Source organism: Colius striatus, chromosome 4 (genome assembly GCF_028858725.1).
Source record: "Colius striatus isolate bColStr4 chromosome 4, bColStr4.1.hap1, whole genome shotgun sequence".
Lineage (NCBI taxonomy): Eukaryota > Metazoa > Chordata > Aves > Coliiformes > Coliidae > Colius > Colius striatus.
Genome location: NC_084762.1, coordinates 64423993 through 64439591, shown reverse-complemented (window position 1 = coordinate 64439591; position 15599 = coordinate 64423993). Strand labels below are relative to the sequence as shown.

Here is a 15599-nt window from a genome sequence, read left to right as displayed (position 1 = left end):
TACTGAAAAAGGATGGTCTTTCTGAACAGCCTTGAAGAGGACATTTTGAAGACTAGGTGTCTCATAATACTCCTTCTTACTTACCCAGCTAGTCCCGTATCTGATGGTTCAAATTTTGAAGTAAACCACGGATTTAGCCATAAAAATTTCCAGAGTCTTTGCTAACTAAGCAATGGGCAAAGTCCTGCGTGGTTATGGTTTTTTATCATTTGAGTATGTATAAGCTGCTGAAGAATTCTCTGATGGTCTCCAACATGAAATAGTCCATGCATCTGGAATGATTAGAACTCCATTCCACAAGACATGAAATTCCTTTTTGACAAAGGAGGATTCACCATTAAGATTCCCCATGCTGCTATATTCAACAGATGTGTTGAATACTTGTCTAAAATGTGTTTTAATGTCTTAATTAATGGTATTAAGTATGTAAAATTGGTTGCTTCTGTCTGCATTTTATTGCTGTATCTCTTATTTCACTGGCGTAAGTTGCAATAACAACCACTTGTTTTTTTTCACCCTTTCTTGGTTTTACTTTTCCCATTGAAAGGGATTTCCCAACACCTATCTAAACCTGTTGATTTATGTGGACAAGGAAATTAATGTAACAGGAAAGGCAACTTTTCAATCCATATTTTCTGTCTGTAGATTTATTTATTTTGTTAAATTCTACTGCAACATTTGAGACTTAAGAGAGCAACAGCTACTGCAGAGTCAACAAAAGCACAATGTTAGTATGTAGGTACTAATGAGAAACGTCAGTTTTCCTAACTGAAAACTAAGGATGAAGACTGTGGTGTGAACATCATTTCAACAACTGAAAAAAACCAGCAGGAACTCATTATTTTAAGATTGAGTGGATAGGGAGATTAAACTGTTATCCTGGTTTTTAAAGATGGACCAAAGCTTTGCAATTAGCAAAGAAAGGGTATTACTATAGAAGATAACTTTGAAGGATTTTTTGACAAATGGCTTTCTTTTAAAATGTAGCTGATTAGGTGGAAATTTTATGGGAAGGTACCAATGGCATGAACTCGATGTGTTGCAAGATGTTGGAAGAGCTAGAAAAGAGCACATAGTAGATGTGATTATTACTAGTCACCAATGAAGCTTGTGTGAGTATCATCACTAGGACAGCACAAAGAGTGGTGAGTTTTCATCAGTTCAAGTTTTAACAAGTGTTACTGTCATGAAATAAAGCTTTGAGTGTGCTACATCTAAAACGTACATTGTGGTGCAATCTCTGTTCCGTGGGAGAAAGGTCAGTGAGATAAAAGTGAAAAAAAAAGCTATTTCTGTCACTGCCATGTTACTGTTTCATGTTTACAGAATACAGGATTTTTTTCCCCCATGCTACATGAGAGGAGCTTCTAGACTAGCCAGACCTAAACAGCTGCTTAATTCTGAAAACTGCTTCATTGGTTAGGAAGTCAAGAGTTGCTTCTGTGTATTCTTAATAACAAAATAACTAGGTATTCCTATAACTTTTGAGCTTACTTGAGAAGCCTTCAGTTTGTAGTCTTTAGAGGTAAAATAAAATTATATCTGAATCTTACAGCTATTATCACTAAGCAGCACCTGAACCGTTGTATTCAATAGACACAGTGACCAAGCTGCTCACATGGGCTATAGAAACAGATGCTTTTGATGTGGAAGAACTTTTAATAATTACATGACCTTGTGCTTTTTTAATGCGTTCATCTATTTAATGGAATATAGTCCTACCCAGTCTTCATTATTGTAATTTTTTACAGGTTTTTACCTTTATAGGTATTTATTGTTGAAGGATTTAAAAGTTAGAGGACTACTGGTGTCAAAAAACATGATTTGACAATTACTACAAATTGGTCATCACAGCGTATTATTAGAACAGGCAATTCCACTCCTTTCCCTAGCCACATGTCTTCCTCCTTCCCCTGCAGTAATTATAACTCTGTGTCCACAGTAAGACTGATTGTTTTTTTGATCTGATGGAAAATTGGTTTGGTCATTTAGTCTTCCTGTGGATAAGCTGAATGCCACAGATTGTGCAGTCACTATAGAACTGTCAAATCATATATAAGAGAAGAAGTGGAAGCATATGACATACAAGAACTAGATTGCCCTCTCCTGTAGGCACTGCACTGCAGCAGTTCAGGAATAAGGTCAAACTTATTTTCCTTAGCTTCCTTTCATTCAGATGAAAGTCCTGGGATGGAAGTGATAATGTACCTGTTGCTATTCAGAACTAAAATGAAAATGGAATACACCTTTGATGAAAAACCTACAATGCCACTAAGAAATAAAACAACAAAATCTCAACAGCCCAAAGACATCTTGCAAATTTAGACTATTTCAATTTTGGGTATGTATGCAATTTATTTTCTTTTATGGTTTTTGATAGAATCTTGTCTTGGTTTGATTCTGCAGCTTTAGATGGCATTTTCTGCAGGTGCACCGAACTTGTGTCCATGAGAAGATCTCCATTCCACAGGCTATTTAAACTCAGTGCTCTTCCTTAAACTGGCAGGCAGGAGTGGGAGAAGTAGTTGGCTCAGTTCCTTGGAGAGGTAGGTAGTCCTCCGCTCTCATGAGATATGGTCCCCTGGCACTACAGATTGTGGTTGCTATGCCACTGGAGTAACAAGGGGAGGTTTACATGAACAGACAGTTGACTCCTGTCTGAGAAGGAGACAAAATGGAAAGCTAAAAAAGTACAGTAGACACATGAAACAAATCAAACTCGTATGTTATTGTAGTGGCAGAATTTGTAAAGAAGCAGGCAGTGATAGCTCAGTATGTAGAAAAAAGATACAGGGGAAAAAAAACCTTGGAAATGGATAATATAGGGAATATAATGTAACGTCGTAAAGACCCTAATCAAGCAACATTTGAATGAAGCTGGATAGGTATATTAGAAATTGTCCAATACATGCAGTTTGAACATTACTTGCATTTTCCCTGTAAATGTAAGGCAATGCCAGCACTGATGAAAAGTGAACTTTTTGATTAAGTTATGAATATTTAGAGGAACAATATTAGTAGGAAGTACAATTTTTGATATTTGTTGTATATGTTTTTTATATGTTAGTCACATATTTTATCAGATCAATGCAAGATAGCTTCTGAAATAACAATTATAACAGATGAAATTCCTTTTATCCTCTTAAGTTTTGAAGTCTCTGACAAACCTTAGGTTGACTGATACAGGATCAGGCTGTGTTAGCCAAATGGTAAAGCTCTGTTTTTTTAAAAAAACAACCTACTGTTGCATTGGTAATCTCAATACCTGCAACAGATTTAGAAGGCTTAACTGAAAAATTGTTTTCTTTTATGTTTTGCATAGGTAAAGGTCAACACTGAAATGAACAACAAATTACAATATAACCAACTCCTGAAATCTACCTACTTGGAGATTTAGTGTCTTTCATTGCCGAAATTACTGAATAACTTAGAACAAAGAATCCTAAGAGCCATCACAAAATCAAGAATGGAACTGTATTAAAGGAAGAAAAAACTGATAGTCATATAATTGCTTTCTGGGAGTCTCGTGTTTGTTTTCTTGTTATGCTTAAGGGATTGAATCTCTATAGCATTTGCACTGTACAAAAATGCTTACTAAAAAGCACTCTACAAGCCAGGTTATTGTGACATAAGGAAAGGCAAAAAACCCAATAAAACACAGGGATATTTTTCCAGTTGCCCCTATTCCCATGACGACAAGAAGCTAAAAATATTGCAAATATATATTAGGCAGTTGCATGATACTTGAAAAAACAAAGATGTGTCAACAGTGATAAAACAAAGATACCTTTGCTAGTCCTGTAAGATTAACCTCTTAAGCAGAGGGAATGTAGAGATGGGGGGATTCTGTTCATGAATTTCAGCTGCAGAGTAATGTTTGAGTTTTTTATATATCCAGTTAAGATAGAGTGGGAGTAATTCACTTGTGTTCTCTTTATGTGAAGGGCAAACTGCCCTTTGTGTTTCACGCCTGCTCTCCTCAGGAACAGCATAGCTATCTCAGTAAACATTATTGTAGTCCAAAATCTCACAAGTGCCTTGTTTTTAATACTGCAAATCTCTGTGTGGTGGAAAAAAAAGGATTTATTGAACATAAGGCCAGTTAAAAGCTGTGATTTTTTGCTAAGGTGTGTTTCATCCACACAGAGTCAAAGTCATTATTTATACTGATTACAGTTAGATTAGGACTACAAATGTGATCTTTCCATGCAAAACCAGCTTGCAGTCCATGAAGTGTGCTGGCATTCTCAAACTTACGCTTTTCCTTATCATTTGACCTTCAATAGGGTTTTCTGAAACAGGGTTAAGAAACTGAATGTAATGGATTGAAATCAGTTTTATCTCATTGTGCGTACATCAACACTGATAGTCAATATGTCCATGTTTATAGCTGAACACATGTCCGTTGCTTAAGCTTGATGTTCTTGCCATTTTTGTGGCATATGGCATTAAGAAATATATTTTAGGATAAACATATGTTTGGATCATGCAAAACAACAACATCTAGTAAAACAGAAATTGCAACTTCCCACTTAATGCTGTAATACCCTAAGTTAGTTCTAAAGAACTGCAAGAAAAAGAAACCTCTACCAGGTATAAGTGTCAATGCAATAAATCCTCTGCAACCTGAAGTGTTGCAAAATCATACAGCATATGAAAAGGGAAAAAACAGCAAGACCGTTCTGACTTAGGTATTATTTAAATGAAGTCTGTAGAGCAATGCCAGCTCACACAGCATCAGGAGCTCATAGTTTTTGACTGAGAATTATGGGTGAATTTAGAGGACAAAAAGTATAGGATTCAGTTTACATGATGATACTTCTTCCATTGTTCCTTTTGGTAGGCTAGTCTCCTCTCCTGTTCAAAAATTGACATATACTCAACTCTTTCATCAGCAAATCCCTGCAAAGCTAAGAGGCTCATTTGCTTCTGCAAGTACCCCACAGGGCAAGCATACCCCTGCTGCCGTTATTCCCTTTAAGCAAATCCCAGAAGCTTGTATGCTCACTTTAATATCAGCAATGCTGCTGATACTGGATACAAGTTGGAAGCTGATACCACATTGTGCTGTGCTTTCATTTTCCTTAAGTTATCCCTCTTCAAAGTTGCGGATACATGGAAACATACCATAAGGTAAAGCTGGTAGGTAGAAGTTGCATCTTGCGTCACACTGAATAATTTGGTTAAAGAACGTGGGCAGGCTCCCAGATGCATAACTCTTCTTTAGGTCTAAAATTAAAGCATATTTCAAAGGTAAATACAAACTGAAAACAATGGTTCAAGAATTTAATTGGATGTGTATCAAGTAGGCTATCTCTGAAGGAAAAAACAGGTGCTACTGAAAGTGACCTAAAGGGTTGGTCAGAATGCAGAATCCAATCAGAAAATGTGGGTATGAAGGGACAGAGAAAGGTAGTCCTTTTGGCAGTGAGATATGCAGACAGGTGGATATTCTAAGTAGCTTTAAAATCAGTATCTCTATTAAATCCATGGTTTTACATATCCACTAGGATTCAGAGTTTTATAGGTTTGTCTTTGGAAAAGCATTTTGTAGGTTTGAGGACCCATTAGGTGTGAAATACTATAGCTGGAATAACTGCTTTATGGAAAGTGTTTCTGCAAGTTGCTTAACTTACTGATTGCAAGCAGATGGATTCCAGCCAGTGGTGCATTTATTTTCACCGACAGTTACCACAAAACCATCTGCTGCCATGGAGAGGATATTCCAGTCCGGGAAAGGAAAACGTAGAATCCAAACCCGGAACGCTTAGAATACATCCTTGCCAGTTTGTATACTACCAGATCACCTGATCCGAAGGCCTGTGACGGAGCCTCAGAGGCGGCAGAGCAGAACGGCTCCCCTTGCCAGGAGAGCCTCAGAGGCGGCAGAGCAGAACGGCTCCCCTTGCCAGGAGAGCCTCAGAGGAGGCAGAGCAGAACGGCTCCCCTTGCCAGGAGAGCCGCTTATCACCCCAGGTCGCCGGCGGGGCCTTCCCTACGACCAAGCTGTCGGCGGCCCCGCAGTCCCGAGCCTGAAGTGGGCCTTGCTCTGCTGCGGATCCCTAATCCGACGTCCCCTCCGGGACACACCAGCTGTGAGGGTAGTCCGGAGAAACCCATAAAAGGGCACAGACGACATAAACCAAATTCCTTACGGGCTCTAGACGTGCAGATCTAAAAATTTTTCCGAACAGCAAGGCCGGGAGGGTGGGTAAATCCCCGGCGGCGCGGCTGGCCCTAAGAACCACTACCGCGGCGGGAGACCAGGGGCTCCCTCCCCGGCCGCAGGAACGGGGCAGTGCCGGAGGCACCTCCCGTTGGGCACCGCCCGGCCAACGGCCGCAAGGAGCCCAAGGGCGCCGGCCGCACCGCCTTCCCCCCGCGCATGCGCGGCTGCCCACCGGCGGCTCGGGCACGTGACCGGGGAGGGGACGGGCGCGCGGCGCTGCGTCTCCGCGGGTCCGGGCTGGCGGCGCAGAGGGTGAGGGGGAGGATCTATCATGGCGTCTATGCAGGTGAGGAGCCTGCGGCGGAGCCGGGGCAGCGCCGGGGAAGGCCGAGCACCGGCGGTGGCCCGGATCCGGGAGGAGACGTTCCTCCGGGCATGTGCGTGGCGGTGCGCTCTGGAGCGCGAGGCGGGCGGAGCAAGCGCCGGGGCAGCGTCTGAGGGGCTCGGGTGTGCGGCGGCTCCGGCCCGGCCGCGGGGTTAGCGGGAGTCGCCCGCCGCTCATTGCCGCAGGCCAGCCCAAGGAGGCAGGAAAGGGTCAGCCTGGCGCCGGGATGGAGCTGGGACCCGCGGGGGTAGGCTGTGAGGGGTGAGGCCGGGCCCCCGTCTGCGGCGGGGGAGGGAGGAGGGAGTCGTAAAGTGAGGGCAGGCGGGGCAGGATGGTGGGCGGAGGGGAAGGCAGGAGGGCAGCGTGAGGCATCGGAGAGCGGGAGAAGGGGTTCGAGTTGCCTTGGAAGAGAGGTTCAGCAGCGATGCCCCCTCTCGCTGGAGAGGCGAGGGAAAGGCGAAGGAGTCCCTCCTCCCTTCGGCAGAGCGGCTTCGCTGGCCGTCCTGGGGAGTTGCGGGCTCATCCCTCTCCTTCCAGCATCAGAGGGGTGGTCAGGGAGACACCACCCTCACCACCTCGCCAATCCCGGACCCCCCGCGCTCCGGTGACACCGTGAGGACGGTGTCTAAGGATGTGAGCAACATCTCCGTCTGCCCGGGCGTTGCTGGGGTTACAGCATTGTAATTCTCGGACACAGTGGGGCTAGTACTGACAAGTTTTGTCCCAAGTGCTGTGCCTGTGTTGCCCGTGGGGTTCTCTTTCTCGCCACAAAATGCGGTTGTAGTTAATCCTGTAGACAGATAACGTCTTGGTTAACTTGGTTGGATGGGGTTGTAGCTGCGGTAGCATGAAACATCCTGCTGCTTGACAGGTATTTCCAGATGAATTATTTATTCATATCTTCTCCGAAGGAGTTCTTAAATAATGGCTGCAGAAGTTGCTCTGGAAGATTGGATCACTTTCAATGTGTGTTCCTCTAAGTGGGTGGTGATTTATTTTCACTGGAACAGGAGAAAAGGTGGTGCCAGTGCCCCCTGTCTTTCCTTATTTCACCTTTAATGGCTCTACTTTTCCTTGATATTTTTTAAGATTTTCTGTTTAGTTTTAAGATCCAGATGGTTTAGCACTTCTGTTTTCTTTCTCAAACTGCTAATTTTCTTCTTTTCTGTTTTTCACTTTGGTCCAGTATAACATATGTTTTGTCACTAGTAATGGACAGCCTAGAAAGAGCATACAAAGTGAATGAAATTAATTTAAATGTCCCAATAGACTGGATTTAGCATAACTGAAAAGAGTTAGGATGTCAAGGACTTGAGTTTTGTGTGGTAAAAATTCTGCTTATGATGTTTAGAACCATAAAAAAAGCATGGTGTGTCTGAGTGATTGAAATGAAACGAGATCAAGAACTTGAACATACTGTACAGAATGTTCTTCTTTTAGCAGTAGCTTAGATGGACAGTCTGATCTGCCTTTGTTTTATCAGCTCAGTCTGGCAAATGCATTTTTGTAATGCTCTTCTTTTAATGTTCAGGCTTGCACAAGCATAAGTGCAAAATAGAGTCAGCAATTTATTAAGTAGTATCTTTTAGGAAACTATGTGACTGCTATAGGGAAATGACTGTTGTGAAACTTGAAGCAGGCACTCTGTGGGACATGTAAACCTGTGCTGTGTTGCTGTTGCTGGCTAAGTGAAAGACCTTCTACAGCTTGCCTCGCCCTACTTCCCATTGCTCCCTCTGTAAAGGGTTAATCTTTATTACAAATAAAATTAAGTTGTTTATGATAAATGGGTGACTAATGTTGTCTAAAAGTAAGATAAGTTATGTCTGGAGGGTAATACTTCCTGAAAATATATCCATGGTAAGTCATTGCTTTCATTTTAGAAATACCAGCTGTAAGATTACACTTTCGATTTTTAAAAGGTGTTCTGTTGTTTTTGGTGAAAGATTTAAGGAAATATATGAGGTTTTTTGTTTGTTTGTTTGTTTGTTTTTTGTCTATATGTTGCTATCTGTATATTGTTCTGATTACTTTTTCCTGAGTTTAATGTAGCAAATTGGAAAAGGAGTTGTCTGGGGTTTTTTTTTGGTTGACTTTTTTTTTCCTGAATAAACAGGAAATATAAATGAAAAATTAAAGTGAACAGTTAGTAAGTTTCTCAGTAGTAGACGCTTTCCCAAGCTTTCAAGGCTTTGAATAATTCTATTCATTAAATCTTGAGTGCAAAAAACACTTTACAAAGGGAGGAAACTGTTGTATATAATTTTAAGTATTTTTTTATTCGGGATCATTTAATTTATTATTTTTAGTGCTAATGTTTAATATGCAAGTTGCTTGACATAAAAGGCGACGTCCTTTTTTTGATTACGTATTTAAAAATGCTGTACATAATGTTTAACTGAAATGTTAGTTCAACTTACTGCAGTCTCTCCAGCTGTCCCAGTAGTGTATCACCGTACCATTATGACAGTTACATATTATTGTTATCACAAATATGAAGTGGTTTGTTAAAAGTTTTAGTTACTTCTTAAACTGACATATATCATACAACAATGTATGATGCCCTAGGTTAATTACATCCTATTTTTAAAACCAGCCAAAATTTCTCTGATTGACTTTAGAGTGCTAGAGTTATCTGATTGGACTATTCTAAGTCATCCTTACAAGGAAAGTTTTGAAACTGTAACAAATCACCTCCCTTTGCCATTGACACTGAACATCAACTTGAAGAGCTACTGTGTTTTGATTTATGCATACTAACTTGTAAAAGTTTTGAGATTGAACCTTTATGTTTAATTTAAATTTATTGTTATCTTTTGTCTCAATGTCCACACAAAAAGTAAATGCCAGTGTTGACGAGATGCTGTGTTTTGTTTCCCAACCATAGTGGTATCTGAAGTGGTGGCTAATTTGCCACCTCTAGAGTGATTTAAACCAGATTTGCATAACTTCAGGAAATGTTAAATTTTTTTTGAAACCCCAAACTCCAACCCAGCAACCAAATAAAAAAATCCCCTGAACAAACCTTAAAGGAAAAGCTTTTTTTTTTTTTTCCCCAGAAAAAGCGTAGGCTTATTCAACTCCTTTCCTAAAAAGAAAGATAGAACAAGTGAATAGAATGAATTTACTTTGGTATACCATCTTTAGTAATCTGAAGTCTTTAAGCAACAGATAACATTAAAATGCAGCAAGTGCTGAAGAAACAATAATCAATAAACAGTTTTTCTCAGAACAGCTGAAAACACAGAACTTGCATTAAGGATAGAAGAAGAGGTGAAAAAAAAAACCCAACAGGGAAATTCAGTTGAAAGTACGTGGAAAAATATATCATTGTTATACAAAATGTTAGGTAGTTAAGACCTTTTCTTCAACCCTCGTGTCAACTATTTGCATCTTAAACTTCAAAGGTTGACTTTATCCATAATATTGATGTTTTAATTACTATTGTTTTACCTTTCCCACCTTTCATTTTTAGTTACAGGTTACTTCAAACCCTGAATTAATCGGATATATTTAAACAGCTGTCACAAATGCATTTATGGGAACAGTTTTCAGTTTACGTTTTATCTACAAAATAATCTCTCATCTTTTCATTAAAGATAGACATGTGAGTTTTGTATGTGTCCTAATGTAGTTATGACACAAACAGTTTTAGTAAAGAGTGTAGAATGTTAGCCTTCACCATGCATTTGTGTTACCAGGATTTTTTTTTTTTCCCTTGAAAATTGCCCATTGATTAACTGACATTAAAATACACACACACATCAAAACTGTGACTTGAAAAGTCTTGTTCCAGCAATAGATTCTTTTGTAAATCTAGGTCTAAACAGGCATTTAATAAAACGTTTGCTAGATGACAATGCAGAATTCATGTTACAGTTTGAGATCACCAGGAACTTATATCATAGAACACAAGCCAGTAGCAATACAAGTTTCCCACAAGTTTCGCCTCAATATTTTCAGCCAGTGGGGTAAGGGATAGGTAAAAATATGTACAGGCTATGGAAGTAACAAGAAGAATTCCACACACTTTTGGTTAAACTTCCTTAATTCTATTATTTTCTTGCTTGTCTAGTCTTAGTGTAAGTTCTGTGTGTCCAGCAGTTCTTAGAAAAATTACTTATTGCTTAATCTTTCTTCAATGTTGACTGCATTTTTCTTTAATAATTTGGAAATAATTTTCCATTCATTTATTGGACAACTTTTTCCAAGAAACTGTTCTAAATTATTTTCATATCTCTTCCAAAAAATCCCCAGCTAACCCAACCTTAAGTGAGAAAGCTTTCAGTCTACTGGAATTCCAGTGATGAGGCACATGTGTTCTGTGCTGTTAGATATTACAGTATGGGATGCTCTTTGTGTTGTTTAAAATTTAAGATATTTAAAATAGATAGAAAAGGAGTGATTACTTTTAACTATATAGTCAATTTGAGGATATAAACACAATAAAGTTAATGGTAGTTAGTAACCATTAGGTAGTAGTGTCATTGGTGAAATGTTGAAGATAAAAATTTCAATCATTTGTTAAACTGAAAAATGCAGGTACTAGAATTGAGACCAGAGTGAGTGGAAATTAAAAAGTGTTTCTCTTGTCTGCTAAGAGTTTGTTAGTCCTTTATGTAACCTTCAGTTATCAGTCTGTTCTGGTATGTGGTATATTAGCTTTGGCATATAGCCATGCTACGGTAAAATCCGATAAATGCAAAATTTATAGCTATAATAGCAAGATGAGTTAGTTTAATGATGTTTTCTTTAATAAACTTTTAAAGTTAGTTGAATATCAAGTGAATTTTAAAATTTATCATCTTGAAGTCAGTAAAGGTAAGTGAAATAAAAGTTATGGCTTTAGACCCAAAGGAGTCTCAGTTGCTTTGGTTTTTTTTGTATCTGTGTAAACAGAGTTTTGGGAAACACTTTGCTGTTTGGCAACTGCACAGTTTTTGAGCTAGAATGAAAGAATCAATTTCTGAAAAAGAAAGCAATAGTAGGCAAAGTTTAATGAAACCAATATGTCCCTGAATGTTATCAGCAGATCTTTCTTCCAAATAGACCAACCACATAGCTAAAATATAGAAAATCACAAATACTTTCAACCTGTCACTTTGAATGTTATTCTCTCATTTAAATGATACACATATTCATCAGGAAAGTAAAAGCAGACATATTTCTTGTAAAGTATGGTTATTTCAGTTGACTAAAAATATTTTTGCTCAGAGTCTTGTACTTATAATGTCTTGTACTTGCTTTTAGGCCTAACCAGGCTCTGAGAAGGGGAAAAGAGAATAGATTTGCAAAAGCCGGGGAATGTTGTCTTGTTAAGCTGTTCCCTTGAAAAGCTCTGTGATTTTGTAATTAATAAAATAAAGCAGCTTAGCTCAAACAATGTGTGAAACTCGGTGATCAAGCACTTTCTTTAATTGTTTGCTCAAATTCTACTGAGCTAAGGCTTTCAGACTAAAGGATCGTCACTGTGTCATACAGGTATGGGCTGTATTAGATGATGTGATTAAATTACCTCTATTAATATGAAAGAGAGAAGTCACAGCTTCCATTGAATTTACCCATAGTTATGCCTGTGTTCAACAAGTACAATTCACAGAATCCAATGTGTGTGATGTAGTGATCATGTCTCTTACATAGCCTTGATTTATAACTGAGACAAGCTTTTGAGCAGTTTACAGGCTAAAGTTTCCACCGAGACAGAGGAGATAAATAAATATTTGTAAATATTCATGCATTTTGCATGGTTTTGAAGTAGTTAAGGACTGTGACCAAACTCAGCTGGGGGTTGCGATTTTGCCTTGTGAAGGGAGGGAGAAGCACTACTGCTCAGTCACTGAAGCCTATTATAGCTTTTTAAAAATTTTCATTTGTTTTAATAAATGAAATAAATAGGTTAAATATTTTTAAACTAAAAAGAGCCAATAAGCAACCTTTTGTGATAGAATGAAGGTCAAGTAACCTGTCTTCTGCCTCTTTTTGATAGTTGAGGGCTTTCAAAAGGTATTCTGGAATCCATGGCAGCATTTGCAGGTTTTTTTCTTTGTTTCTGTTTGTTTTTCCTCTGAGGTGACCTTAATCACTGGGATGAAAACAGATACTGGGTGGCAGGGAAAGAAGGGAGAGAATCCTTTCACTTATCTTCCTGGGAGCAGGATTAACATGTTAGAAAAGAAAGGACTGAAGTTAACAGTGGTGGAACAGAAATTGTGGAACACTTTAGTTTTTATAATTAATTATCTGATTGAGAATATGAGCTATTCATCAGTTTATAGACAGTATTAAAAATAGTTGCTTCTCTGTGGATGATTGCAAATACAAAGTTGTTTATCATCTTTTTTATTCACCTTAATTATAAACACTGCTTGATCAGCCTCAAGAAAAAAATCCTGTATATGTATCAATAAATTTGATAATAGTTTACCAGAATGTAGCAAATCTTGCCTCTCACAGTCCACTGGAATAAAATGCTTCATTGAATTTTGTGCTACTTCTTCATATAGATTTATTTATTTCTTCTTGATTAGAAATTAGTTGCCAATAATGAGTAGGGACAAGGAAACCTATTGAACCGAGGTTTCCTAAGTTATAAATTCTCTGCCCATTATATCTAGGGATACAGATCTCGTGAGTATTTAAATCTTGTTACAGTTTGCACATTCCAACGTTTTGTCCCTTTTCTTTCCAAAAGGCTTTTTGTCAGGATACAGAACGTTACATCTTGGTTATCAACCTTTGGAATGCATTTTATAAGGATGAGAAATTCCCTGGTAGACATATGGTTGCCCTTATTGTGCCAGCCCTTGCACTGGAGCAGTTTAAATAAGATGTCCTTGAAAGATAAAATTATTTGTTTGACTTTTTAGTACAAGACTTGTGCTGAGTGTTGGTACGTTTGAAGACTCTGTTTATAAAGGAGATTACTAGCTGTTTGTTTCATTTTATTCTTTATTAGTGCATTTTGCCTAATTTGCTTTAAAATTACATATTCACTGTAAAAAAAAAAATTATTATCTGGGAAAAAGCTTTCCAGGCCTTGGAGTATGAAGTGGTATGTGTGTGTGTAGTTTTTGGTCTATCTTTAATTATACTGTAGTTTTGATTTCAAGTTGATCTTGTAACTTTGTGAGTTTAGGTCAAGCATATTATTCCTGTTAGGAGAGGACTATGTTGCTTTGACCTTATAGTCAAATATTTTAGAATATCTTGAAGCATGTGAAGATAATATTCTGTTATTGAAATGATAAATCAAACAGTCCTTTTTCCTACCCCCCAATTCATAATCTAATGAAATTTTTAAATGCTCAGAAGGACAAAAGATTAATGGTGGAAAATGATTTGTGACTTGTTAAAAAGATTCATGCATTGCCTTTTTATTCCATTAAAAACAGAGAAAATGCCTGATATTCAAGTATGGATTGGTCTGGGAAAGTAACATTAGAACTGGGTTGCCAGATGTTGACATGTTTTATTAGAAATGGGAAGGAGGAGACTAATCTGCTTCTGCATTCTCAGTACAGATTGAAATCCTGATATTCAGCTAAAAATAAATAAAACCGAAAAACAATTCTTCAAATTCAAATCCTAGTACTATTTTTTTATGGACAGAGTATTTTGTGAATCTGTTTTGTTATGTGTCCTGCTAAAGCTTTAATTGAGCACATCCAGACAATTAGCTTTCTTGCCTCCTCTGGGCCTTGTTTAAAACTTAACAGAAGAACTTTGATTAATAAAAATTGACACGGGATTATGATAATCAAGTATCATGCTGCCTTCTGAGTTTTGGAGTCTGAGCCAATGATTTCACCTGAATTATGGGATATACTCTGCAGGGGCTTTCTTGAATGACATGATTGATTAAGAAACAAAGGATATTTTATTTGTAGGAAATATAATCTTTTCTTTATATTTTCTAAGTAGCAAGATGGACTGTAGCAGGTATTTTTTTTCTTGAATGTCACAGTTTTTTATCTTTATTTCTTTTCTGCTTGAGAGCTTTTTTATATTTAAAGTTAAGTTTCTAATTAGAGAGTAACATGCAATTAGTTCCAGCAATACTTGTGCTGTTTAAAACATGTTTTTCTGTAGAGGAGTTGTGTTTGCAAAGCCGGACAGTCTACCTAGTATTTAGAACTTCATATTCTGCATTTCAGATACATTTAGGTAAGAAATGTGTGAAAGGAAGAATCAAAATACTGAAGATAGGGTTGTTAATGGTCTTACTCTCACAGACTAATAGGTTGTACTAGCAGACTAACAACAGCTTTGGTTATGAATCAACATGGCGGTGTTGTAACAACACTGTTGTTGCCGCCTGTTAACAACACCTCCTGTTCTGGTACAAGGTTACCATTTTCCTCCATTCAGGGGGGTGCTTGAGAAAGATCTGGCTTTTGCATGCCAAAAATTTCTTCAAAACAGAAAGGAGTTTTTTTGTGAAACATTTTGTAACTTGAATGAGAGAGGAGGTGGCAGCCTGTAGCACATAAGTGAAATGTAAATTTTTTGCCAAGATTTCATCACAGTACTGACAGTGCTTTTATGCTAACAGTTTGTACATTTAAATCTTTGGGTGGAAGAGAGACATTGGTAGTTACTGAAGAAATATTCTAGGTCTTCCTAGGGTGCAGCAACTTTCACAGGATAGTGGAGCCCCTGTGGAGTTAATTTTTAACTTTTAATCATGAGTTAATTTTTTTTTTCTTTTTGATCTCCAAGCCAGATTAAGATTTGCGTTTACAGTGTCTAGGAAGGCTTGGCCTTGGAAGGTTACTCCTTTCTTACATCATTTACACAAAAAGAAGGGAATTAAAGTGCATAGAAATAGAACTAAATTTAATTGCAGATATCTTAGACACTTGTAATTTCTAAGTCTATGAAGTTGTTCCATCTTTCAGTGTCTTCATGGTATTGCCTAACCAAGCATGGCTAGTAGAGTCCCTACCACTCCAGATGAAAAAGTCATGGTATTCCAACTTCATTGCCCATCAACAACTTGTTTTAGTGGTAAAAGAACTTGTGATGATGGCATGTTTCTGCCAGCAG

The 15599-nt window shown here is 38.2% G+C and overlaps 1 protein-coding gene and 1 long non-coding RNA gene across 3 annotated transcripts in view; one reads left to right on the top strand and one right to left on the bottom strand.

Moving 5' to 3' along the window:
• Positions 1 to 631: 631 nt before the first annotated feature.
• Positions 632 to 6373, bottom strand: LOC133625400 (uncharacterized). The gene is made up of 3 exons (XR_009818711.1): positions 5637 to 6373; positions 5128 to 5229; positions 632 to 2658 (listed from the first exon to the last, which is right to left on the bottom strand). It is a non-coding gene; the product is annotated as an uncharacterized LOC133625400 (long non-coding RNA).
• A 52-nt stretch (positions 6374 to 6425) lies between these two features.
• Positions 6426 to 15599, top strand: part of UBE2W (ubiquitin conjugating enzyme E2 W) — a 31396-nt gene continuing 22222 nt past the window's right edge. For both annotated transcript variants that reach the window (XR_009818658.1, XM_061995527.1), the window contains exon 1: positions 6426 to 6515. Coding sequence is in view for 1 of the 2 variants with exons in the window: in XM_061995527.1 (XP_061851511.1) it covers positions 6501 to 6515 (15 nt within the window). In the remaining variant the exon portion in view is untranslated. The remainder of the gene's footprint in view (positions 6516 to 15599) is intronic.